The following is a 26997-nucleotide window of genomic DNA, read 5'->3' on the forward strand; positions in this document are numbered from 1 at the left end:
TATCAAAAGCTTTGCTAAAGTCAAGGAATAACACATCCACTGCTTTCCCCTCATCCACAGAGCCAGTTATCTCCTCATAGAAGGCAATTAGGTTAGTCAGGCATGACTTGCCCCTGGTGAATCCATGCTGACTGTTCCTGATCACTTTCCTCTCTTCTAAGTGCTTCAGAATTGATTCCTTGAGGGCCTTGAGTGTCCCTTGAAAAATAAATGCCCAGAATGAAATATTTTTTTTTTTTTAAAAAACTAAATAGCTCATCCTTGGAAGAATGTGTGCAGACTTTGAAGCTAGATAAATGTGACATGACACAAGGAATTGGTTGATTTTGCTAATTGTGGGTTGACTTTGGGAATTGGGTGCCAGAAATTGCCAGCTACTAACACAGACAGAGCAGGAAGGGTATGATGATGCAATTACTTGTGTGCAAAAGTGTGTGGTAAAAGGTGTGATGAGACCAGTGTCTTTACAGTACCCACAACAGGCCTCATACTGGGGTCCAGGTGTGGGGTTTGTTGGGGTGAGGGTTTGATGGGCCTGCCTAATAGGGGAGCCCCAACTGCTGCTGCTGCCAGGATCCCTCCCCTATCCGTTTCTCTTCCCTATCGTATCCATTTCTTCACTTCCTCTTCCTCTTCCCACTGTCCCCTGCTTCTATCTCCCTCCCCTCACTCCTACATCCCATTCCCCCTATCCAATCCTGTCCCCCTTTCTTCCTCACTGCCTCTCCTCCCCCTCCCCCGCCACCATCCTTGCCATGACCCATCAGTGGCACTCACCATTGTATGGAAAACAGTATGGCTCCCAGCACACACAGAAGAGGGGTTTGATTAGCACCAGGACCCAGGAGGTTGAGTCAGCTAGCATGAGGCGCACTTTCCATCATCTTGCAGAAATGGGCAGTGGCATGTGACCCCACACAGCCCTCTATGCCATTCTTCTGTTGGGGGGGCAATACCTACTATGTTCATGGGAGGGCCTCTCCCCCTCCACCGGTGACTTACCTCTCTTCTGGCTGCTCCAGGCACTGAATACCACACGCCTCTACTGCTGCGACTTCCTTTTTGCTTCCCCACCCTTATCTGCAGAGGACATGAATTCTGTATGCTTAGTGGTGCAGAATTCCTCCAGAGTAATATAGGTTTGTCAAGCTCTGATCTCTTTTTAGGGGTATCCACAGTGATATAGTGAGGCTTATTTGGGTGCATTTGATGGTCAGATCTTAGGTAGAATTGATTCTCGTTATGCTCTAGCTAGAACAGCTGGCATTACCATATAATTTGGGTTTTGATCACCTTTTGGTCTTTTTCTAGGTTATGGCAACTGGAACTCTGGGACAAACAGAGGCAAGTATAGTAAAATCTTAATACGTTGTTATGAAAAAATTCATTAAATGACAATCAGTCAGAAAATTGATTATAAAATTGAAGGTTTTCACAGCTCAAATCTGTTTCCCCATGTCCAATAATATCCTCTTAGGTCACACACAACTCTATTTCTGTCAGCATTGCAGAGCCCATATAACTGTGACAGTCAAGTGTGATGAAGTAGGAATGTTCTTAATGTGCCCTTTGAATAATGGGTGGGGAGTATTGACCTGGGAAGGTTCAGAGGAGTTTTGCTGGGACTGTCTGCGTTGGAGATGGGATTCTTTCCTTGAGGGAGGGTACCTGAGCACGTAATCTGAGAACCCAGGAACGGGGTTGGAGGCCAGGTGACACCTCTGCCCGGGAAACTGGACCAAAGGGTGGGGGAGGAGCCGAGGGTAGACTGAGTGAGATGGCTGAAGGGATGTTCAGTTTGTATCTGGCTGGGAAAATGCAGGGGAGCCCAGATGGGGCTCTGGCCTCCTTGCCCCCCATCAAGGTGGACCTAACTGAGAGGGTCCTGTTGTCTGTACCTGCAAGACCTGTCTTGGTCTTTGTTCCTGTTGTCTAAATAAACCTTCTGTTTTGCTGGCTGGCTGAGAGTCATGGTGAATCATAGGAAGCTGGGGGTGCAGGGCCTTGTCTCCCCCACGCTCCGTGACAACTGGTGGTAGCGGTGGAATCTACTGCACCCCGTGGATGGCACTTCCTGCAATGACTGGGGCGCAGTAAAACAAAGGGGGATTGATAGGGACCAGGTGTGCTGAAGAGTTAGAGAGAGACGGTTTCAGGAGGCGATTAACCCCTGGGAGTGTGACCAGAGAGAAGGACTTTTGCAGTAACAGCGTTCCCCTGGGGACTGCAGTGAGCAGTCCCAGGGTGGAGGAATCTGCAGCTCGACCCTGGCAAAGAGGTGGTGACCTCAAGAAGGGCTGGCACACTAGGGGTTCTTCCTGGAAACCATGGAAAGCTGAGAGCACAGACTTGTGAGTGGCCAGCAGGAAGATGTATGCTAAACGCCTTAAGAGCAACCTGGTGGAGCTGTGCAGGCAGAGGGGGCTGCGCATTGGGAGGTCCACCAAAGAACAGCTGATTGCCCAGTTGGAGGAGAAGGATCGCTTGGATGAACCGATCCCTGTCCCTGAGGGAAGCAGCCCAGCAGACACAGCGTGGGCCCTGGGGTCTGACCTGGCTGGGAGGGGTTAGACTGCTGCAGAGGACATCCCGAGACCCATCCTACCTATGCCTAGGGGAGGGGTTGAGGGAAGCCCAGCAAATACCGAGGGCACCCTGACCCCAGTGACCAGCAGGGGATCGTCTCGGTGGAGCTCCCCATCCCTGGAGCTGAGGCGGCTGGAATATGAGAGGCAGATGAGACTGAAAGAGCTCGAGTTGAGGCAGCAGGAACTGAAGCAGGAGCGGGAAGAACGGGGAAAAACAGAGGCAGCATGAGTCGGAGCTGGCCAGGCTGAGGAGCCCGGGGCCCCCGACTGCGGTGTGAGGGGACCCAAGATTTCAAGGAGCTTTGACAAGTGCTTCCTGGCCCAGCAGAAGGAGGGGGAGGACATGGATAGCTTCCTGACAGCCTTTGAGAGTGCCTACAAGATCTACAGGGTTGACCCTGCAGACAGGCTCTAGTTTCTCACCCCTTTACTAGACTCCACAGCCGTGGAGGTGTACAGCCAAATGAAAGGGGCGGAGGCAGGGGACTACGAACTGTTCAAAAAGGCCCTGCTCCGTGAGTTTGGGCTGACTCCTGAGATGTACCGGAAAAGGTTCCAGAGTCAGCGTAAAACTCCTGAGGTCACATACCTACAACTGGTCAACCAGATGCAGGGATATGCCCGCAAGTGGACAGCTGGTGCCCAAACTAAGGAGGACCTGCTTGACCTAATTGTCCTGGAGCAACTGTATGAACAGTGCTCACCTGACCTGAGGCTGTGGTTGGTGGGGAAAAAAGCCAGAGAACCTGCAGCATGCAGGGCAGCTGGCTGATGAGTTTGTGAACAGTCAGGCAGGGGATAGCAAGGAGGAGTCCCAAAAGAACAGGCCTGCCACAGTGCAGAGAGAGTGTGACCCTGGGACGTCCCACAGGGGAAGCATGGAGACCCCCTCCCAACGGGAACATCTGGCATCAGGGCCAACCGACCAGCTCGAGGGGACCAACAGGACATGGGCTGCTATTACTGTGGCCAGAGGCACCACATACAGACCCAGTGCCCCATGGTCAGGGGTAGACTGAGCAGACCAAACTCTCACAGGGTTAACTGGGTAGAGACCCAGACGGATGAGGGCAGGCTTCCCAAGCAAGGGGGGCTGGCAGCTTATCAACTGTTCAGGAGAGAGGAGGGCCCTAGGCCAGCTCCTCTGAAGGGCTGGATGCCCCAAACTCAAGGTTCTCCGTTTACAGCGTGGGCGTGGGGCACTCCCTGCGGAGCGAGTGCCTTGTTTCCCCTGGAGGTGGCTGGGAGGAAGGTCCAATGGATACTGGGAAACGGGCGCTGAGGTGACGCTGGCCCAGCCCGAGGTGGTAGCTCCAGATCGGGTGATGCCCAACAACTATCTGACCCTGACAGGGTGGGTGGGACCCCATTCTAGGTGCCTGTGGCGAGGGTACACCTGAAATGGGGGGCCAAGGAGGGCCCCAAGGAAGTGGAGGTGCACCCCCATTTGCCCACTGTGCTGTTAATGGGGGCGGGGGGACCTGGAGGACTGGCCAAGCAACCCCCAGGATGCCCTGGTCATGACCTGTAGTCAGAGCCGGGTAGGGGCACTGCACCCTGACTGCAAGGAGGATACCTTGACCAAGGTGCAGGGCTCTAACCCGGTGGGGAGGGAGTGCCCAAGGAAATGACTCAGGGAGGCTGCATCTTCAGACCCAGCCCATGAGAGAAAGCAGGTCTCCCCCCTGTCCCAGCTGCTGAGTTCCAGGCTGAGTTGCAGAAAGATCCCTCCTTGCGGAAGATAAGGGATCTGGCCGACCTCAGTGCAGTACGGACCATGGAGAGAGGTGGCTGGAAAAGGTTCCTGTGGGAGAAGGGATTCCTGTAGTGAGAATAGGCTTCCCCAGGGGAAATGGAGTCATGGGGGATCAGGAGGCAGCTGGTGTTCTCCCGGAAATATCGCCACCAGCTGCTGTACCTGGCCCATGACATCCCCCTCTCAGGGCACCAGGGAATCTGGCATACCCAGCAGAGGTATGGCCTGGGGTCTTTATTACTGTCCCACAGTATTGCTGATCCTATCACCCTTGTCAGAGGGTGAGGAAGGCCTGGGACAAGGGGAAAACGGCTTTAGGACCCTTGCCCATCATAGAGGACCCTTTCGAGAGGGTGGCCAAGGTCAAAAGGGGGGCTCTTAACCAAGAGAGCCCAAATCACAACCCTCAGACTGGAACGCTGGGAGAAGACCCAATCTCAGGTTGAACCCCAGGGTTATTGGAGTGACAAAAGAACATGGGCCGCATAAGCCTTTCCACATGCGGACTACGAGTGAAATCGAGCACACTCGACCTAAAGGGGGCTGTGAAACTGGAAGGACCTGGTGTAATTCTCACCAAGGAATGGGAGGGATGCTGGGGCATCCATGGGAACGTTGGTGGGTTCGAACTTCCCCAGGTCACTGGCTGAAGTGACCCTGCTCAGTTCGGTCTCGAAGGGGGGAAAGATGTGATGAAAAGTGGGAATGTTCTTAATGTGTTGTTTGAATACTGGGTGGGGAGTATTGACCTGGAAAGGCTGCAGGGGAGTTTTGCTGGGATTGTCTCCATTGGAGATGGGGAGTCTTTCCTTGAGAGAGGATAGCTGAACACGTAACCTGAGAACCCAAGAAGGGGGTTGGAGGCCAGGTGACACCTCTGTCCGGGAAACTGGACAAAGGGTGGGGAGGAGCCGAGGGTAGACTGAGTGAGATGGCTGAAGGGATGTTCAGTTTGTATCTGGCTGGGAAAATGCAGGGAAGCCCAGATGGGGCTCTGGCCTCCCTGCCCCCCATCAAGGTGGACCTAATTGAGGGGGTCCTGTTGTCTGTACCTGCAAGACCTGTCTTGGTCTGTGTTCCTGTTGTCTAAATAAACCTTCTGTTTTACTGGCTGGCTGAGAGTCATGGTGAATCATAGGAAGCTGGGGGTGCAGGGCCTTGTCTCCCCCACACTCCGTGACAACTCATGTCTTTACTATTCTGCCTTGTGCATCAACAAAACCAGATATTTCTGTTCCCAGAAGTCAGCAGTTTGTATCCACTATCTGTTTCCTTCAGTCTTTGTCTGATATCACTGCTCTGTGAAATGCCACTGAACATTTAAGTGCAGTCATAGCATGCTAGAAAACTGAATTTCTAGTTCTTGTGCCAGAAAGACATGAAAAATGGCAATGCATCTGCATTTAGACTTAAACTTGAAACAGGCCTGCCTTTGGAAATACTTGTCTTTTTCCAGAGGGCATGCTCACTGTGCTCAGACTAGTGTGATATGTCCAGCTGTATGGTAGAATCTCACTAATCTGCACACTTCAATTAGCACAAGGAAGCCTCTCTCCACTCCTCAAAGACTGACTAGGAGAGCAGCATAGTACGTTTTTTATATCACTGACTGGTAGTTTAAACTGTAGTCAATGTTGTACCAAGGATTTTATGACCTTTTCACTATCTTCAGAGCTAGCTGGAAAACCTTTTTTGTAGAAGTCAGATATTATTTTTTCCATTTTTCAATCAACTACACCTCTACCCTGATATAACGCAACCTGATATAATACGGGTTTACATACAATGTGGTAAAGCTCTGACACATTGCTCTGAGCATCATGTTAAGGGTGCTGGGCCAAGTTGGGACCGAGGGGTTGGATAAGGGGCAGAGGGTCTCAGGGTGGTCAGGGGCACCCCCAGCCCTGCAGGGTCTAGGAGGCAGGGGCTGTGGGGGGCAACTTTGGGGGCCCCGCAGTCCCAGAGTGGCCTGGGGGATTAGCCGGGGGCTGAGAGGAGCCTGCGCCACTTCCCTCATGCCAGCCCCAGCTGTGTCACTTGGGGGAAGGCATCCTCCCCACACACTCACCGGCAGTGGCAGAAGTGGAGCAGGCTGGCGCTAGGACAAAAGAAAGCGGAGCAGTCTGGGGCCGCGTCGCTCCGCTTCCTGCTGCAGGTGAGTACGGGGGGCATTCTTTCCCCAACCTCCCCGCACTCACTGGTGGCAGGAAGCGGAGTGCTGCAGCTGGGAGGTGGCGGAGCAGAGTGGAGTGGGCTGGGGCCATGTTGCTTTGCTTCCCACTGCTGCCGGTGAGTGTCTGTCAAGGAATGAGGAATATCCAGACAAGCCTATTTCTGCTCTTCTGGCATCTAGAAGCGTCAACCACCAGCACTGACGCAAAACTAGGACAAATTCCAAGAGCTGGCACAACAAGCCGAAGTGTCTCCAGCTAAGACCCTGGTAGGAGGCAGGATGGGCCAATGATTCAGGCATGAGCTAAGGACTTGGGAGACCTAGGTTCAATTCCCTGCTCTGCCATGAATTTCCTGTGTCCCCTCAGACAAGTCACATCTCTCTGAGCCTCAGTTTCCCCATCTGTACAAAGGGGATAATAGCCCTACCTTGCCTTTCAGGGGTGAGGAGACTATACGAACCTTAAAGAGTGTGAGGTGCATTCCTAACTTACTCAGAGATGACAACTTTAACTGACCCACTCTCCCATGGTAATAGTACCTTTAGGTTAAACATTGTTTCTCATCTTTCTAGAAAAGAGTTCTTTTTAAACAAAAAGTTAACTTTAATAGAAGCAATGGCATCTGGTAGTTGGGAAATAAAAGAATTAAAACAAATCAATCTTTGTAGACCACTTTCTTAGCAAAAAAAAGTCCATATCTGACATGCTAGGAAAAGGATTTGGACTGACAAATTACCCCAGAGGAACAGGGTTTGATCTGGGAAAGAACAGCAACTGTAGTATGATACAAGAAAATATCTTTAAGGTACTGCTTCAGTGGTACTTCACATCGGTCAGATTAAAAATAGAAATTGAATGGGGATAAGTGTTGGAGAAACAATGATGAAAGAGGAGATTGTATATATGTACGGTGGAGCACTGGGATACAATTTGTAATAAATATCCAACAATTTGTGAAGTTTGGTTATGAAAGATCCTCTGATAATCCTTCTAGCAAAAATGGTCACACAAACAGAATACAGAATTAATTTCTCATCTGCTAGTATCTGCTAAGCTACTGCTAGCCTTCTGTGAGGAAAACAAATAGTACAGCTCAAGAGGACTGGTCCAAAATATGTGGCAGGTCATGGAAAAATTATGCACCAATTATATACTCAGCAAAACAAACAAAGGACAGTTAGATATTTGGTTATCATTTATTCAATACGCCAAGTACGTTCTCCTCCAAAAATACCAGTGCACCTGTCCAATTTTTTTGAATATTACTATTTGATAGACAGGCCTGGCTTGTTCAATATGTGCAATCAGAGATTTCACTCTCTGTGATAAAATCATAGAACCCGCGTGTTGTGGGTATTGTAAAGACTCCCTCTGTCAGCGGTCGCACCCTGTGAAATAGAGAGAGCTGATTTATTGTATGACTAAGTTGCTCTAAAGAAGAGCTCACTGTTGTAATGACTGTTTTGTCTCCAACGTTTACATGGCAGAGATTTGTAAACCTGTTAAACCTTCCTAAATAAATAGTTAGAGAAGATTGTGAGGGTCCGAGGAGGGAACATCTGTCCCTACAGTGGTGCTGCCATCAAAGGGCCTGGAAGAAGCTCTGTTCAGCACCTTGGAGTCTACAGGCAGAAGGTAAATTTCCTTCCACCAAGACACTTGTCAGGGTTCCCTCCCCACTCTGAACTCGGGGGTACAGATGCAGGGACCCGCATGAAAAACCCCTTAAGCTTATTTCTACCACCATAGGTTTAAAACTTCCCCAAGACACAAATTCCTTCCTTGCCCTGCCACCACCAAGTGATTTAAATATTCAGGGAGGGCCAGTTGGAGCCCTACCTCCCTCAATATATCCCCCCCAAGCCTCTACACCCCCTTTCCTGGGGAGGCTTAAGAATAATATCCTAACCAATTGGTTACAAAGTGAGCACAGATCAACCCCCGTGGGTCTTTAGGACACTTAAGAACCTGATTATTTTTATCCTTTTTTTATATATAAATTAAATAAACGTCTTTGAAAAACAATCATCCCTGTAAAATCAGGATGGAAGATAACTTACAGGATAATCAGATTCAAAACACAGAGGATTTCCCCTCTAGGCAAAACTTTGAAGTTACAAAAACGGGGATAAACCTACCTCTTAGCACAGGGAAAATTCACAAGCTAAAACAAAAGATAATCTAATGCATTTCCTTGCTATTACTTACTGTTTCTGTAATATTGGATGCTTAGTTCAGATATGGCTTAGGGAGATATATTTTCCCTGCCCTGGTTCCTCGCTGACCCGGAGAGAACAAAGGAACACAACACAAAAAACTTTCAGATCTGTAGGGAAAGGAACTTCTCCCCTTATTGGTCCTTTTAGTGAGGTGCCAGCCGGGTTATCTGAGTTTAACTCTTTACAGGTAAAGGAGGGATTAACCCTTTAGAGGGTAAGGAGGTATTTTATGCTACCCTTAGCTGTATGTTTATGACAACACTAATGAAGCCACCCTGAGGAAGTGCTTGATCTACCTCCCATTCCCCCTCCACACATGCATGGGGCTAATCCCTGAGGTCACTGAGCAAACTATCCTTCTGGGAATTGTCACTTACAGGGTCTCTCCTTGGCCAGGAGACTTGCAGCACTTGGAACCCTGTCCGTGGAAGCACAGCACTGTTCCTCACATGCAGAAAAGGAATGTGGATTTGTCCCTATTCCACAGCCAGCAGGGAAGAGTGCACCAAAGGGTAGAGCACAAGTTAGAGGTGCAGGGATCCCAAACTCACAAGACTCAACGCTCCTCTTGTCAACCCATGCCACCTACCTGCAGAAATCAAGAAAGCTTCCAACGCCTCCATCTCCAGACAGGAGTGCACCACCTTTCCTGGTAAGTGCCCAGAACACATCCCTCAGGTAAGGAGGACAGTGCAGATCCTGGATCTAAAACCAGACAGAAAAATATCACAGACTAATACAAAGCCCTTATATCTGAGTGAGCCCCGAAGTCACCAGTCTCCCTGATGTTGTAGAAGAGCTTGGGGGTGGGGATCTGCCACTCAGTGGATTTCCTGGAGGAGAGGTGTCTGGGATCCACCACTTAGCGGATCTCTCTCTAGGAGGCCAGAAGAATTTCTGTAAAGCGCTGCTCTGTCTGTTTCCAATTGAAAGACCATGGAAACCTGGCCAGTAAACACCTGTCAGGGATGCTGTCTGTCTATCTGGTCCTGCCTCAGCACAGGGGGCTGGACATGGTGAATTCTCAAAGTCCTTTCAGCCTGACATTGTTCTTGATCCTGAATTATAATAGTCTTCAGGACAAGGAAGGTCCTAGACTCCTCAGGACAAGGGGGTCATTCAGATAATGTCTATTATATAATAAACCACAGGACTTTCCCATGGCTTCAGTTTATATTGTATTATTAAAAGCTATAGTGCATTGTCCTCATCTTTGGCTGGGAGGGAGCATGGGCCATAATAGCAGGGATAAGGAAGAGACAAGAGAAAACAGAGAGGGCAAATCAATATCTTAGATATATGTATACTAATGTGAGAAGTATGGGGAATAAGAAGGAAGAACTTGAAATGCTAGTTAATAAACACAGCTGTGACATAGCTGGCATCATAGAGACTTGGTGGGATAATACGTATGAGTGGAAGGGTACAGCTTGCTCTGGAAGGACAGGCAGGGAAAAAAGGCAGGAGATGTTGCCTTATATGTTTAAAATGTATACACTTGGACTGAGGTTGAGATGGAAATAGGAGACAGACCTGTTGAAAGTTTCTGGGTAAGGATAAAGGGTTAAAAAAACAAGGGTGATGTCATGGTAGGGGTCTACTACAGACCACCTAACCAGGAAGAAGAAGAGGTGGATGAGGCTTTTTTGAACAACTAACAAAATCATCCAAAGCACAGGACTTGGTAATTTTGGGAGACTTCAACTATCTAGACATCTCTTGGGGTGTGGGGGGTGGAACACAGCAGGGCACAGATTATCCAACAAGTTCTTGGAATGTATTGGAGACAATTTTTTATTTCAGAAGGTGGAGAAATCTATCAGGAGAGAGGCTGTTCTAGATTTGATTTTGACCCGTAGAGAGGAACTGGTTGAGAATTTGTAAGTGGAAGGTAGCTTGGGTGAAAGTGATCATGAAATGGCAGAATTTGTGATTCTAAGGAATGGTAGGAGGGAAAACAGCACAATAAAGATAATGGATTTCAAGAAGGCAGACTTCAGCAAACTCAGGGAATTGATAGGTAAGATCCCATGGGAAGCAAGTCTAAGGGGAAAAGCAGTTCAAGAGAGTTGGCAGATTTTCAGAGAGACATTATTAAGGGCACAAGAGCAAACTATCCCACTACGTAGGAAAGATAGGAAGTATGGCAAGAGACCACCCTTGCTTAACCAGAAGATCTTCAATGACCTGAAACACGAGTCCTACAAAAAGTGGAAACTAGGTCAAATTACAAACAGTGAATATAAACAAATAATGCAAGTATGTAGGCCAAGGCACAGCATGAGGTTCAACTAGCTAATAACAAGTAAAGGGTAACAAGAAAACATTCTACAAATATATTAAAAGCAAGAGGAAGATCAAGGACAGGGTAGGCCCATTGCTAAATGAGGTGGTCTTGGGGGGAGACAATAACTGAACACGTGGAAATGGTAAAAGTGCTAAATGACTTTTTTGTTTCAGTTTTCAGCAGGAAGGTTGGTGGTGATTGGACATCTAACATAGGGAATGCCAGTGAAAATGAGGTAGGATCACAGGCTAAATTAGGGAAAGACCAAGTTAAAAATTACTTAATCAAGTTAGATGTCTTCAAGTCAGCAGGGCCTGATGAAGTACATCCTAGAATACTCAAGGAGCTGACTGCAGAGAGATCAGAGCCACTAGCAATTATCTTCGAAAAGTCATGGAAGAGGGATGAGATTTCAGAGGACTGGAAAAGGGCAAATCTAGTCCCAATCTATAAAAAGGGAAATAAGGACAACCTGGGGCATTACAGACCAGTCAGCTTAACATCAGTACAGTAACTCCTCATTTAACGTCGTCCTGCTTAACATTGTTTCAATGTTACATCCTGCTCAATTAGGGAACATGCTCGTTTAAAGTTGTGCAATGCTCCCTTATAACATCGTTTGGCTGCCTGCTTATAAGATTCTGTGGAAGAGGAGTGACTGTACAAGAGAGCATTGCACAAGTTCCGTTTCTCTGCTCCTCCCCTTCCCTCCCATAAAGTCCTAAGCACCACCAAACAGCTGTTTGGTAGCACTTAAGACTTTGGGTGGGAGAGGGAGGGATATGGCGTGCTCTGCAGAGGAGATGGAATAGGGGTTGGGAAGAGGTGGGCCTGGAGTGGTGCGAGGACAGGAAGAGGCGGGCATGGAGCATTCCCAGCAAAGTCTGAGCCTGTTCTTCTCTGGGGAAGCTGACGCTGCTGCAGCAAAAGTGCTTCCTAGCGTCCTTGCCTGCAGCGGGCTGTGCCTGTGTGGGGTAAGCTGGGGCACTTCCCAACCACAGTACAGTACTGTACAGTATATAATGCCTTTTGTCTGCCCCCAAAAAATTTTCCTTGGAACCTAACCCCCTGCATTTATATTAATTCTTATGGGGAAAATTGGATTCATTTAACATTGTTTCGCTTAGAGTTGCATTTTTCAGGAACATAACTACAATGTTAAGTGAGGAGTTACTGTTCCTGGAAAGACAATGGAGCAAATAAGCAATCATTTGCAAACACCTAGAAGATAATGTGGTAAGCAACAGTCAGTATGGGTTTGTCAAGAACAAATCATGTGAAGCCAATCTAATAGCTTTCGTTGACAGATTAACAAGCCTTGTGATTAGGGGGAAAGTGGTAGATGTGGTATATCTTGACTTTAGTAAGGCTTCTGATACTGTCTCACATGACCTTCTCATAAACTAGGGAAATACAACCTAGATCAGTGGTCCCCAAACTTTTTACCTCACACTCCCCTCTTACCCCTGTCCACATCTTCCCCCCTCCCCCACCCCACACACAGCTGGGGGTTGGGGCTGAGGCTGGAAGCAGGGCCACAAGCGGAGCCCTGGCTGGGGGCAGAGCTGTAGCCGAGCCAGGGGGTGAGGCCAGGACTGCAGCTGTGGGCAGAGCCACGGCCGTGGCTGGGGGGTAGGGCCAGGAGGAAAGCCACAGCTGTGGCTGGAGCAGAGCTGGGGGCAGAGTGAGGCTTGGTGGCGCTTCCTCACTGTTCCCCTTGGGGCTGTCCCTGGGCCCTGCCGCACCCCCATGAATGTTCCCCTTCTTCCCTCCCCCCAGGAGCATGCCCCACACTGCGGGGACCACTGATCTAAAGGAAGATTACCTTAACCAGGCCACCCCATAGCAGCGGAGGGCAGAGCTGCAGTATAAGGGCACAGAATGATTGCTGTCCTTTATCATTAAAACCAAGTGCTATATGGAAGAGTTAGCAGGAAAGTTGCACCAAGCACCAAGCCAGCTGCTGCTCCCAACAGTGTGTCACCTGCAGCATGATTCTTATTTTGTTCCCTACACTGCAACAGAAGCCCAAACAAAATAAACATGCCTGCATCATGCCCTGGAGCTTCCCACTAAAGCAACTTCCCAGCATCTTCAACTTCATGCACAACACCTCTCCATATCAGTCCTGCTACCAATGGGTCTTGCGGGCCCACTAAAAAACTCTGAGGATTAAGGAGCCCATCTCTGCCACCCAGCCTTCCTGGGGGCTCCCAGCCTCAACCAATTATGATGATTTCCCCTACCACAACTCTGAGACTGAGTCAAAGGGTAAAAGGTGATTTGTGAATGGCACCCAACAAGTTAACCTCCCCACTACACAAAACTCCCTCCCTCCCACAATCTGTTCTCTCCCTCTTCAAAGAACCAACCCAGCCCCAAAAATAGTTCCCCCAATTCTCTTTCCCTGTGGAAACCAATTCCTGCCACCACACAATAAACTCCAAAAATCAGTTCCCACACTCCCACCCCCACAAAAGAATAGCCTCTCCTTCCCAACAGCCAGTGATCGCCATGATCAGTTCTCTCTCCCCCTCCCATAGGACTGTCTCAGTGACACCAGTTGTCACAAGTCTTGCAATATTTGGTGCTTTTCCCCCCAGAGCCCCAGCTTCTGGAGTCACAAGACTGAGTGAGAACAGCAACAGCCTTTATTTAAAAAAAAGATGAGGCCTCGAACTAGGTCAGCCTAGAACTTAGGTCAACCTAGCTACATTGCCCAGGGCTGTGAGAAATTTTGCACTCCGTGGGACATAGTTAGATCAACCTAACAGCCACTGTGGACTCAGGTAGGTCGGAAGAATTCTGTCATTGACCTTGCTACTGGCTCTTAAGGGTGGTGATGGAGAAACACCTTCCATTGTTGTTCTGTCTACATTACAGCAGCAGGGGTGCAGTGCTTGTACTATAGACACACCCTAAGTCTCCAGCTCTTCATGTTGCGGTCTAATGCTTAAAAATGTGACCCAAGTGTAACCTTAAAGGCTCAGAAAGCAGAGAAATTTAAGCCAAAAATGTATTACTTAATCATGATTTTTCAACCAGAAGCATGTGGTTTTTTGAGGTCTGACTCATAATTTTTGAACATGTGGGGTTGTCAACATTGCAATCTCCCCTTCCCCAAACTCAAATCTCTGGATTCATCAATTCTGACCCCTGCTCCCTAGATCAGTGCTCCCACATTCAGTGTTGTCTCCCACCCTCCCCCAAAACAAGAGCGCGTCAAGGTGGATGAGATAATATCTTTTATTGGACTAACTTCTGTAGTTGAAACAGACAAGCTTTGGAGCTTTCGCAGAGCTCCTGTTCAGATCTGGGAAAAGTGTTCAGGGCAGGTCTACAATGAAAACATATATCATAAGAACAGCCGTACCAGGTCAGACCAAAGGTCCATCTAGCCCAGTATCTGTCTACTGACAGTGGCCAATGCCGGGTGCCCCAGAGGGAGTGAACCTAACGGGCAATGATCAAGTGATCTCTCTCCTGCCATCCATCTCCATCCTCTGACGAACAGAGGCTAGGGACACCATTCTTTACTCATTCTGGCTAATACCCATTTATAGACTTAACCACCATGAATTATCCAGTTCTCTTTTAAACACTGCCATAGTTAGCCTTCACAACCTCCTCAGGTAAGGAATTCTACAAGTTGACTGTTGCGCTGCGTGAAGAACAACTTCCTTTATTTGTTTAAACCTGCTGCCAGTTAATTTCATTTGGTGACCCTAGTTCTTGTATTATGGGATAAGTAAATAACTTTCCTTATGTACTTCTCCACATCGCTCATGATTTATATACCTCTATCATATCCCCTCTAGTCTCCTCTCTTCAAGCTGAAGAGTCCTAGCCTCTTAATCTTTTCGATCATATGGGACCCTCTCCAAACCCTAATCATTTAGTTTGCCCTTTTCTGACCTTTTCGTGTGCTGGATATCTTTTTTGAGGTGAGAGACCACATCTGTACACAGTATTCAAGATGTGGGCATACCATGGATTTATATAAGGGCAATATATAATTCCAGTCTTATTCTCTATCCCTTTTAATGATTCCTAAATCCTGTTTGCTTTTTTGACCGCCTCTGTGCACTGTGTGGACATCTCAAGAATGTCCTATGATGACGCCAATTCTTTTTCTGCACCATTGTAGCTAATATAGCCCCATCATATTGTAGTATAGTGGGGTTTTTTCCAATGTGCATTCTTACATTTATCCACATAATTCATGTGCCATTTTGTTGCCCAATCACTTGTTTTGTGAGATCTTTTTGAAGTTCTTCAATCTGCTTTGATCCTAACTATCTTGAGTAGTTTAGTATCATCTGCAAACTTTGCACCTCACTGTTTACCTTTCTCCAGATCATTTATGAATAAATTGAATAGGATGTCCTAGACTGATTCTTGGGAACACCAGTAGTTACCCTCCTCTGAGAATTTACCATTATTCCTACCCTTTGTTCGCTGTCTTTTGACGCAGTTCTCATCCATGAAAGGACCTTCCTTTTATCCCATGACAGCTTTAATTTTGTAAGAGCCTTTGGTAAGGGACCTTGTCAGGTTTCTGGAAATCTAGTAACTATGTCCACTGGATCCCTTGTCCACTGTTGGTGACCCTTAAAAGAACTTATAGATTAGTAAGACACGATTTCCTTTACAGAAACCATGTTAACTATTGCTCACAGTTCTTTTTTCTATGTGTCTGTCTGGCAATTTTATTCTTAACTAATGTTTCGACTAATTTGCCCGGTACCAACATTAGACTATACGCGTCTGTAATTGCTGGGATCCTCTAGAACCTCTTTTTAAATATTGGCGTTACATTAGCTGACTTCAGTCATTTGGGTACCGAAGCTGATTTAAAGGAGGTTACAATCTTAGTTAATCGTTGCAACTTCACATTTGAGTTCTTTCAGAACTCTTAGGTGATGCTATCGGTCCCGGTGACTTGTTACATGTTGAGTTTATCAACTAATTCAAAACCACCTCTAGTGACACTTCAATCTGTGACAGTTCCTCAGATTTGCCACCTCCACAAGCCAGCTCGGTTTGGGAATCTCTCTAACATCCTCAGCCGTGAAGACTGAAGCAAGAATCCATTTAGTTTCTCCGCATGAACTTTATTGTCTTTAAGCGCTCTTTTGTATTTCGATCATCAAAGGGCCCACTGGTTATTTAGCAGGCTTCCTGCTTCTGATGTACTTAAAACATTTTGTTATACTTTGGAGTGTTTGGCTAGCCGTTCTTTAAACTCCTCTTTGGCTTTTCTTATTACACTCTTGCCACTTAGTTGGCAGTGTTTAATGCTCTTCTATTTGCCTCACTAGGATTGACTTCCACTTTTTAAAGAAGTCTTATCTCTCACTGCTTCTTTTACTGGTTGCTTAAGCCACGGGCTGGCTCTTTTTTAGTTTTTTACTGTATTTCTTAATTTGGGGTATACATTTAAAGTTGGCTTCTATTATGTGTCTCTAAAAAGCGCCCATTGCAGTTTGCAGGGATTTCACTTAGTCACTGTACTTTTAACTTTTGTTTAACTAACCCCTCTTTTGTGTAGTTCCCTTTTTGAAATTAAATGCCAGCGTTGGGTGTTGAGATGTTCTTCCCCCACAGGGATGTTAAATGTTGTTATATATGTTCACTATTTGCAAGCAGTCCTGGCTATAGTTACCTCTTGACACTCTGCTGTCCCACTCAGGATTGAAATCTAGAGTTGCCTGTCCTTGTGGTTCCCGTACCAGTGGTCTAAAGTCATTTAATATCGAGAATTTTCTCTCTGCATTCGTCCTGAAGTGAAATGTTCCCAGTCAGTATGGGATAATTGAAATCCCTCACTATTATTGGGTTCTTAATTTTGATAGCCTCTCTAATTCCCTTAGCATTTCATATCTCTGTTACTGTCCTGGCAGGTGGTCGATCAATAGATCCTAATGTTATATCTTATTAGAGCATGATTTTCTATCCATAGAGATTCTGTGGAACATGTGATGCTAAGATTTTTGTTCATTTGAGTTACATTTTCTTTCACATAGTGCCCACTCCTCCCTGTGCACAACCTGATCTGTCCTTCCATATATTTTGTACCGGAATGTTGTGTCCCATTGATTGCTCTCAGTCCACCAGGTTTCTGTGATGCTATTATATCAGCCTTATAAAGGCATTAAGTTTCACCATCTGTTATTAGACTTTCTGATTTGGTGTACAAGCACTTTAAAAACTTGTCCCTGTTTATTTGTCTGCCCTTTTCTGATGTGCCAGATTCTTTTTTATGTGACTGTTTACCGTCTGATCTGGCCCTTACATTATCCTCTTCCATCCTCTGCTCCTGACTATAACCTGGAGATTCTTTATCATCAGACTCTCCCCTAACAAGTCTGTGTCCGATCCACATGCTCCTCTGCAGCAGTCGGCTTTCCCCCATCTCCTAGTTTAAAAACTGTTCTACAACCTTTTAATGTTTAGTGCCAGCAGTCTGGTTCCACTTTGGTTTAGGTGGAGCCCATCTCTCCTGTATAGGCTCCCCCCATCCCCAAAGTTTCCCCAGTTCCTAATGAACTTAAACCCCTCCTACACCATCGTCTCATCCACGCATTGAGACTCTGAAGCTCTGCCTGCCTACCTGGCTGGCCCTGGCCCTGGCCCTGGCCCTGGGCTAGCTCTCTCTCTCAAGGGTGTGAAAAATCCACTCCTGAGAGATCTGTGCACAGGTTTCCCTTGAGGATGAGGACTGAGAGGTCAGATACTTTGTGAAAAGTGCTCACCCGTGGGAGACAGGGTGTTTTTGTCTTTTATCATTTGTCTGTGGGAGTTCATTCGAGAGTGTAGTGTCTGTCTGGTTTCACCCACATGGCTGTTATTGGGGCAGTTAGCGCACAGCCAATCCTCATCTGCTTTGTCCCTATCCACCAAGCAAGTGGCCCAGACCCCACAACTTGTTCCCATCTCTTGACCAGAGGCTAGGACATTGCAGGCAGGGGCAAGTGTGAGGCATCCAGCATCCAGATCTGTGTAAGGGAGAATCCCTTCCAAGACTCTAGCCAGCAGCTCCATCAGTGGGGACTTTTAAGCACTGATGCCATCACAGGGACTGCTCCAGTTCTAGATATTCTCATCCCTCTGCTGATTGGCTGCTGGCTTTAGACCCTTCCCTCATGCTCTCACTCTACCTGCTCCCCTCAATGCTCCTTCCCCCTTAGTTCACCCCTGCCTGCCTGCCTTAGTGCTTCCCTCAGCCAGCCACCCCGCCCTGTCATACATTTAATGTAGATAAATAGAAATAGAGCAAAAAATACCCAATACTGCATTATAACCCAACTAACCCTATTTATACTCCAAGGTATTTGGAGAACAATTGTGCTAGGTGATCCAATCTCAGTTTGGGGTCTCTAAGCAAGACACAAAACATCATGGTACTAACTTGACATTAGCAAACCATCACTCTGATCGTATTCAAGATCACTTCCCTTAATGAGCTTTCTGTTGTTTGTTTAGGCTCTGATTCTACCAAGATTTATGCAAATGATCAATTTTCAGCCTACATGGTGTGGGAAGTTTTGGCAGGATCTGGGTCTTCGCTTGTAAGCTCTCCAAAGCACAGACTATCTCAACAGCTGCCAAATTTGGTACCGCTCCACGTGCAACATTTTATAAAAGTTATGTCACTGGTTAATTTGCATGCAATCATAAATTCCACCTTAATGCTAAATCCCTACAATTTTTAACTATGTATTTGTCATGTAAGACAGAGAAAGGACACATTTCCTGAGCGCAGTATCTGCTTTTATTTTTAAAAATATTTCTAGTCTTTGTGCTGGGAGAAAAGCTGGATTCCCCCTCCACCCCCGTACGGAATGAGAAATGCTGCAGTGGGGAAGGCGTAACTAAATGGTTTTGGGGACTGGGGGCGGACACCGAACAACAGCCCTGACCTCTAAATGCTTCCTAAAGCCATCTTTTTTAAAAGTCACCCACATATTCATAAATCAATAGATTATTTTAAAAACCTTGTTGTTATTAAACAACATCCTGGGGTTCTTTTACTTGCTTCCCTAAGCTTTAGGGGGTCATGTTTTGACACTGGTGACTTCTGTTGCTCTTCTTCAAGCCCCAGCTCCTGGAGTCCAGTGATCACAGAGAAATCTCAGCTTTTACTTTAACCAGAGCAAGTGTCTGGCCCTGGCATTTGCTGAGAAGCGCTGGAGAACCAGTCCTATGTGCACCCTTAAAGGCTCAGGCAGCAAGGGAAAGCCTCTAGTATTGCTATGTGATAAAGCGGTGGGATGGCTGGCCCGGGCTGTCATGGGAAGGTGCCCCAGGATGTCCTGCAGGAATGGGGAACATGGATTGGCCCGGCACCCTTCACAGCTGGGAACAAGAGTGATACAACCACAGAGCAGTCGAGTCCTCCAGCAGCTAGAGAGGCTCAGAAGTGCCCTGTGCCGGGGGGAGTGTGTTAACGAGAGCTTTCATCCGAACTGGGGACAGGCTGAGGGGCTCCCCGCACTGCCTGCACAGGGTGAGTTGGGGGCTACACCACCCTGCAGGGACCTCCAACCCAGCTAGCATGGGGGTTGCACTGCCCTGCAGCACCAGGGGTGATTTGGGGGTGCACAGCCTAGCTAGGTCCCACAACTCAGCCAACTCCAAGGCAGCATGACGGAAGGGTGGGGGAAATGTGTAGTCCAGCAGGGGTATCCTCTGCAACCCAATCAGCTAGCTGTATGAGAGAGTGGCAGCCGTGCGGGGGAATGCACAGCCCAGTAGGGTTACCCCACCACAACCCAGCCAACTCCAGGGCCACAGTGGGAGGAATATGCATAGTCCAGCAGGGTCTCCTAATCTAGTTCTAGGGGTGCACAGCCCAGCAGCCTGTCACCCCATTCTGCCTTATAAGCCAGCCAGTCAGCCAGCTCGCTCCATGGCAGCCTGGGGAGAAGTAATATTGAAACAAGATCAAGAATAAACTCTTCCTTGATGCCTTGGTTAAAATCCACCCAGTGACAATTGGGAGGAAAGGGGAACTGCAAAACATAATATTTGGGGGGAAAACTAGAAAGAGGAATTTGCAAGAAAGTTTTGCTCTTGAACCTTTAAGAGCACTCATATTACAGGTGTTCTGGGACTCGTAGTACCTATATCTCAGGTGTTGACAGGCTGAGAGAAAGGCCTGCTCAGAGTAGAAGGCTATAAAAGCCAAGTCACTGTGGTAATGGGAGAAGGAGTTCTTTTATGGGGTGAACTTGGGGGGAGCAGCTCTGGCTATCAATCCTAGCTGGATTTTTGGTGGTAATCCCTTGCTTCATCTGTGCTCTGTTTTACTTCAGCTGCTCGTCGGCTCTCCTGTCTCTCCCCTCCAGACATGTTTGGGCAACATAGTGCTTGGTCTGTTTTGTGTAGGAGGTTCAAATCACTCCTCCATCACCAGGGGTACATTTGTGCCTCAGTTTCCCCCTTCAGTGACTATTGTTATCCCCAGTTAAAAGTATTCAAAAACTGTCAGCTTCTCTCCCCCACCCATTACCATGAGTGACTTAAAAAACATGAGATTTAAGAAAACAAACCTAGGTTTATCTTCCTTCTTGGTTTTGAACCTTCAGGCTGCACACAAGCAGTTTACAAGCAGTTCTTTGCAGCCATGAGGGCAGGAAACCTCTCTGAAGAATTAAAGCTGAGATTCTTATGCAGTCTCTTAATTCCAGCCAGGAGGGCTTTAAGGCAGACACGAAATGTCACCAATAGAGGTCATTGGAGTTGGCATTCTCTCTCTCTCTTGCATCCACGCATGCGTTCCAAAATAGCCTGACTTCCCAGATCCTGGTTTTATTAATGGCCCAGAATATTCCAATAGTCGGCATAGGACACCCTTTTCCAGTTCCAGCCACACTTTATCCTTATGCTACTAGACTACAGTCTGCAGACAGCCCAGCCTCCCTTGGATCACAGCTGACCTTCCACCTCTCAGCTACAGAGGCTCCCCTTAGCCCTCCCACTGGTCTCTGATGACAGCCCTTTCACTTCACTGAGCTGCAGAGAACTGTTAGCTTTCTCACCAGTGTATGGTCATAGTTCCAGACAGCTTCCTTCTCCAAACTCTTGCCAGAAAAGACCTAACAGCCACAGCTGCTCATCCCATAAAAGATTCCTTTCTGTACTTCTACAGCAGCTTGGCATTTATATCTGTCTAATCCCAGCAGGCCTTGCTTTCTGCCTACCATGACTGAGGCCTAGGCCCAACAATTCCCAGAATGCCTGGCTTTAGAGAGAGAGAGGTCCTGTAATAAGCATGCCCTTAAAGGGCCAGTACTCTCTGTTAGGTCCAACAGTAAACCTTTTTTGCAAATTCCCCTTTCCATTTTTTTTCCAAAAAATCCTTGTGTTGCAGTTCCTCTTTCCTCCCAACCCACAGGGTAAATGAGTAATTGCCTGGATTCTCTTATTTCAGCAGATGGGATCATGAGTGAGAAGGAGGCGGAGAGCCCTCTGCAGGGAGGTCCTGAGGAAGAGGCTAAACCCAAAGGGAACATCACCCAGAAAGTTGGCTCAGACAGTCCTGGCGGGTCGGAGTTGCGGGGGGGAAATGACAGAGAGCAGCAGCTACTGGGCAGATCCCCCCTCTGGGGGAGAGGGCTCCAATCCAAAGAGAAACGCTACAACTGCACTGACTGTAACAAGAGCTTCAGCCAGAGCTCCCACCTCATCCGGCACCAGGGCACCCACACGGGCGAGCGCCCCTACAAGTGCTCTGACTGCGGAAAGAGTTTCACCCAGAACTCCAACCTTGCCCAGCACCAGCGGGTACACACAGGCGAGCGCCCCTACCAGTGCCTCGACTGCGACAAAAGCTTCACCCAGAGCTCCCACCTGACGGAGCACCAGCGCGTGCACCAAGGTGTCAAGCCCTACAAGTGCACCAACTGCAATAAGAGCTTCAGCCAGAGTTCCCACCTCCTGCGGCACCAGGGCACCCACACGGGTGAGCGCCCTTACAAGTGCCCTGACTGCGGGAAGAGCTTCAGCCAAAACTCCAACCTGGTGCAGCACCAGCGCATCCACACGGGTGAGCGTCCCTACAAGTGCGGAGAGTGTGGGAAGAGCTTCAGCTGGAGCTCCAACCTCATTGAGCACCAGCGCGTGCACACGGGCGAGCGGCCAGACAAGTGCCCCGACTGTGGGAAGAGCTTCACCCGCAGCTCCGCGCTCATCCAACACCGACGCATCCACAAGGGGCTGAGGCCCTACAAGTGCACGCAGTGTGGGAAGAGCTTCAACAAGAGCTCCCACCTCATCCGGCACCAGGGCACCCATGCCGCTGGAGAGCTGCCCTGCACATGCACCAGTTGTGGGAAGAGCTTCACCCGGAGCATCCAGCAGAGGCCACGGCCACACCACTGTGCTGAGTGTGAGACACGCTTCTCTCGCATTGCTGGCAGCCAGCTACGAGCTGATGTGGCAGTGAAGCCCTACAAGTGCGGGGAGTGTGGTAGGAGCTTCGGGCGCAGCTCATACCTGGTGCAGCACCAGCGCATCCACACGGGCAACAGACCCTACAAGTGCGGGGACTGCGGGAAGGGTTTCGGGGTCAGTGCCCACCTCACCCGGCACCAGCGCAGCCATGCAGGTGACCGGCCGTACCGATGTCCCCAGTGTGGAAAGACCTTTGGGGAGAGCACAAAGCTGCTGAGCCATGCGGGTGAGCGTCCCTACCAATGCCCTGACTGTGAGAAGAGCTTCTGCAAAAGTTCCCACCTGGTCAGCCACCAGCGCACCCACACTGGAGAGCGGCCCTACCGCTGCACCATCTGTGACAAGAGCTTCTGCCAGAGCTCCCACCTCATCCGGCACCAGGGCACCCACACGGGGGAGCGCCCCTACAAGTGCTCCAACTGTGAGAAGAGCTTCACCCAGAGCTCCAACCTTGCCCAACACCAGCGCATCCACACGGGGGAGCGCCCCTACCAGTGCACTGATTGCGGGAAGAGTTTCAGTTGGAGCTCCAACCTCATAGAGCACCAGAGAACCCACCTAGCACAGAAACCCTGAACATAGGGCGGGCCAACGTATCTGTTTGCTGAGCAAGCTCCCAATGCTGCAGTAAACAGCATGGGGCCAGCAGGACACTTAATGGGAGAAATTACTAAGTGTACAATGCCAAAGACTAGAAATCCTCCTCCTTCACACTGCCAGAGGCGGCTGCCCGTCCCAGCCTCGCCTGTTGCAAGATCCAGGAGATGATGCCACTTGCCACAGGGCTAAGGAACCTGTAATAAGGCAAGTCTAAGGGGGTCTAACATATGCATTCTTTCAACCTCATATGGACAGGCTATCTACAAAGACTGGCAGACAGAATGCAGGCCATTTCAGTCCCATGGGCAGCTCCCTAGCATTTGTTCCTTCTTTTTGTCTATTCTGGCCAGACTCCGTCCCAGGATTTTAATTCCTGTTGGCAACCTAGATTCTATTCCCATTTTTTAAAATTTGCTTTTAATACTGTATTTCCTGTTGTATTGCAGTCTCTCTCCATATGAAATAAAACCTGCTCCAGCATACCCATTTTCCATCCTAGTGTCCCATTTCAGATGCTGTGTCTTATAACAGTTGTGTGTCTGTCTAGCCTGCAGCTGTGATTTATTATGGGTTCTCCAATCGGTGTTCCCGCAAAAGTTTTTCTTGTGATCACTGAAGATGCAGCTGCTCTTTTCAGGGGCCAATATTTAGTCTAAGATCCCACAGCATTTGCTCATAGACTTGACTTTACAGCTCTTTCCATCCCGCCTTGTCAAGGCTAGAATGTTGTTCTTAAAATTTCCTCCATTTCATAGATTCTAAGGCCAGAAGGGACCATTGTGATCATCTAGTCTGACCTCCTGTTTAACACAAGCCATACAATTTCCCTGAAATAATTCCTCCAGCACAGCTTTTAGAAAAACATCCAGTCTTGATTTAAAAATCATCAGTGATGGACAATCTACCACAACCCATGGTAAACTGTTAATTTGCTCGCTCTCTCTCAAAAATTAATGCATTATTTCCAGTCTGAATTTGTCTTGCTTGAAGTACCAGACATTGGATGGTGTTAGACCTTTCTCTGATAGATTGTAGAGCCCATTAATAAAAAGTTCCCCATGTAGGTACTTATAGATTTTAATCAAGTCACCCCTTAACCTTCTCTTTGTTAAGCCAAATAGATAGACTCAAGGAATGCAATCACTGTAAGGCAGTGGTTTTCAAACTTTTGTGCCGGTGGCATCTTTCACATAGCAAACCTCGGAGTGCGACCCCACTTATAAATTAAAAACACCTTTTTAATATATTTAACACCATTATAAATACTGGAGGCAAAGTGGGGTTTGGGGTGGAGGCTAACAGCTCATGACCCCCATGTAATAACCTTGCAACCCCCTGAGGGATCCTGATCCCAGTTTGAGAACTCTTGCCATAAGGCATGTTTTCTAAATCCTTTAATCATTCTTGTGGTTCTTCTTTGAACCCTTTCCAGTTTATCAATATCCTTCTTGAATTGTGGGCACCTGAACTGGACATGGTATTCCAGTAGTTTTTGCAGTGATGGGTGGTGACAGGCATTAGCATTTTAATCACTGTGTCATCTAAACCTGAAGCCAGTGTACACTGGTGCTGCCACTATTGGAGGTGCACTGGAAGTAGTAACCAACTCATTTTAAGAAAACAATCATAGAAATGTAGGGATGGAAAGGACCTCTGCAGGTCATCTGGTCCAGCTGCCCATGCTGAGGCAGGATTAAGTATACTTAGACCAACCCAGGAGGTGTTTGTCTAACCTTTTCTTAAAAACTCATAACCTTCCTCAGTAACCTGTCCACAGAATCATAGAATATCAGGGTTGGAAGAGACCTCAGGAGGTCATCTAGTCCAACCCCTCAAAAGTAGGACTAATCCTCAGCTAAATCATCCCAGCCAGGGCTTTGTCAAGCCTGACCTTAAAAACCACTAAGGAAGGAGATTCCACCACCTCCCTAGGTAACCCATTCCTGTGCTTCACCACCCTCCTTCCTAATATCCAACCTAAACCTCCCCTACTGCAACTTGAGACCATTACTCCTTGTTCCGTCATCTGGTACCACTGAGAACAGTCTAGATCCAGCCTCTTTGGAACCCCCTTTCAGGTAGTTGAAAGCAGCTATCAAATCCCCCCTTATTCTTCTCTCTTGCAGACTAAACAATCCCAGTTCCCTCAGCCTCTCCTCATAACTCATGTGCTCCAGCCCCCTAATCATTTTTGTTCCAGTACTTGAAGTTAGAACATTTTGCTTTCTAGCTAATCTTAATCTCCGTTGCTGCAGATTAACCTGATTCCTTCTTGTCCTACCCTTGGTGCTCATGGAAAACAGATGATACTGTCCTCTTTATAAGCTTTTACATATTTGAAGACAGTTGTTGTGTTCCCCCTCAGTCTTCTCTAGACTAAACATGCCCAATTCTTTCAACCTTTCCTCACAGGTTATATTTTCTAATGCTCTGATCATTTTTGTTGCTCTCTGGTCTCTCCAATTTGTCTACTTCTAAAGACTGTACCGAGTACACCAACTGAGACCTCACAAGGGTCAGGCAGAAGGGAGCAATTGGCTCCCACGTCTTATATATAACATTCCTACTAATAGACCTCAGAATGACATTGGTCTTTTTTGCAATAGCAGTGCATTCTTCACCCATAATCATTGATTAAAAGTCTCCAAGTGATAGAGAATCCACCCTATCCGGGGGTTAGTTATTCTAGTATTAATTTACCTCCCAATTAAACATTTGCATTTTATTTCTAGCATGAATTGGATAGCTTTAGCTCCCAGCTACTGCATTTCAGTCTGCCCTCTTCTGTCAGAAATATCCCCTGGGATGTGCTTATAGACTGTGATCAGGTCACCCTTACCTTTGATAAGTTACATAAAGTGAGCTCCTTCAGTCTCTCACTTTTCACCTTCCTCCTACACAACATCCCTCTGCTTATACATGAGCTTTCTGAGGGTATGCCTTCACTCAAGAACTCCTCTGGAGTTAAGCTAGCTTGAGTGAGAGCAGCTACAGTATGAAATAAAACTGGGAGCTGCAGAGCGATTGGGTAGGTCTATGTGGGAGCTGGAGGTGTAATTTCAAGCTCAAGTAGACATACCCACACTAATTCATGGTAAAAATAGCAATATACAGTAACTCCTCATTTAACGTAGTTATGTTCCTGAAAAATGTGACTTTATGTGAAATGATATTAAGTGAATCCAATTTCCCAATAAGAATTAATGTAAATGGGGGGGTTAGGTTCCAGGGAAATTTTTTTCACCAGACAAAAGACATTATATACATATACAGTATAAATTTTAAACAAACAATTTAATATTGTACACAGCAATGCATGAGTGTGAAGCTTGGTTGAGGTGGTGGAGCAAGAGGGTGGAATATTTCCCAGGGAGTGCCTTGCTGCTAAATGATGAACTAGCACTTGGCTGAGCCCTCAAAGGTTAATAGGCTGTTGTTAATGTAGCCTCACATTCTACAAGGCAGCATGGACTGAGGGAGGAACCACAATAGATACAGGGCAGTGGCTGCAAACACTTCCAGGCAAAAACTGAACATGATGATGAGCCCACGCTCTCCAGCTGGAGTGCCCCACTCCTTCCTCCTGACAGCATATGCACAGCTTCACAGGTGCTGACTTTCCAAAGTGCTGGGGGGTGTGAGATGTGCATTGCCGCTTTATGTATGTTGACCCCACTTCAAGTATACTGCTCTTTTAAGCAGATCAGACAGGAAGCAACAGCTTCCTCCTTTCTGTCCCTGAGCAGTGTCACCTGCTTTGTGGATAGGGGGGTACAGAGTGGGGGGGCAGGAGCAGGGGGACATCCTGATATCAGTACCTCCATTTCTCCCTTCCCCAGCAAGCCGGAAGCTCCAGGGAGCATCTCCAAGGCAGAGGGCACAGCAGTTGGGGGAGGGACAGCTGAACTGCTGCTGG

At 47.7% G+C, this 26997-nt stretch overlaps 1 protein-coding gene and 1 long non-coding RNA gene across 18 annotated transcripts in view; one reads left to right on the forward strand and one right to left on the reverse strand.

Moving 5' to 3' along the window:
• The window catches only part of LOC116816267 (uncharacterized), a 29618-nt gene extending 6055 nt beyond the window's left edge, over positions 1-23563 (forward strand). Inside the window, exons 2-7 of one of the 17 annotated variants that reach the window (XM_075060977.1) lie at positions 1312-1344; positions 8006-8153; positions 9117-9389; positions 10541-10617; positions 11198-11259; positions 21460-23563. In XM_075060977.1, coding sequence (XP_074917078.1) covers positions 21471-23057 — 1587 coding nt within the window. In that variant the 5' untranslated portion in view covers positions 1312-1344; positions 8006-8153; positions 9117-9389; ... (1 more) ...; positions 11198-11259; positions 21460-21470 and the 3' untranslated portion in view covers positions 23058-23563. The other 16 variants (XM_075060981.1, XM_075060979.1, XM_075060978.1 and 13 more) reach the window with 16 other exon arrangements.
• Positions 1-26997, reverse strand: part of LOC142045962 (uncharacterized) — a 38144-nt gene that overhangs the window by 10172 nt on the left and 975 nt on the right. The window lies entirely within an intron of this gene.

This window comes from Chelonoidis abingdonii, chromosome 26, assembly GCF_003597395.2.
Source record: "Chelonoidis abingdonii isolate Lonesome George chromosome 26, CheloAbing_2.0, whole genome shotgun sequence".
Lineage (NCBI taxonomy): Eukaryota > Metazoa > Chordata > Testudines > Testudinidae > Chelonoidis > Chelonoidis abingdonii.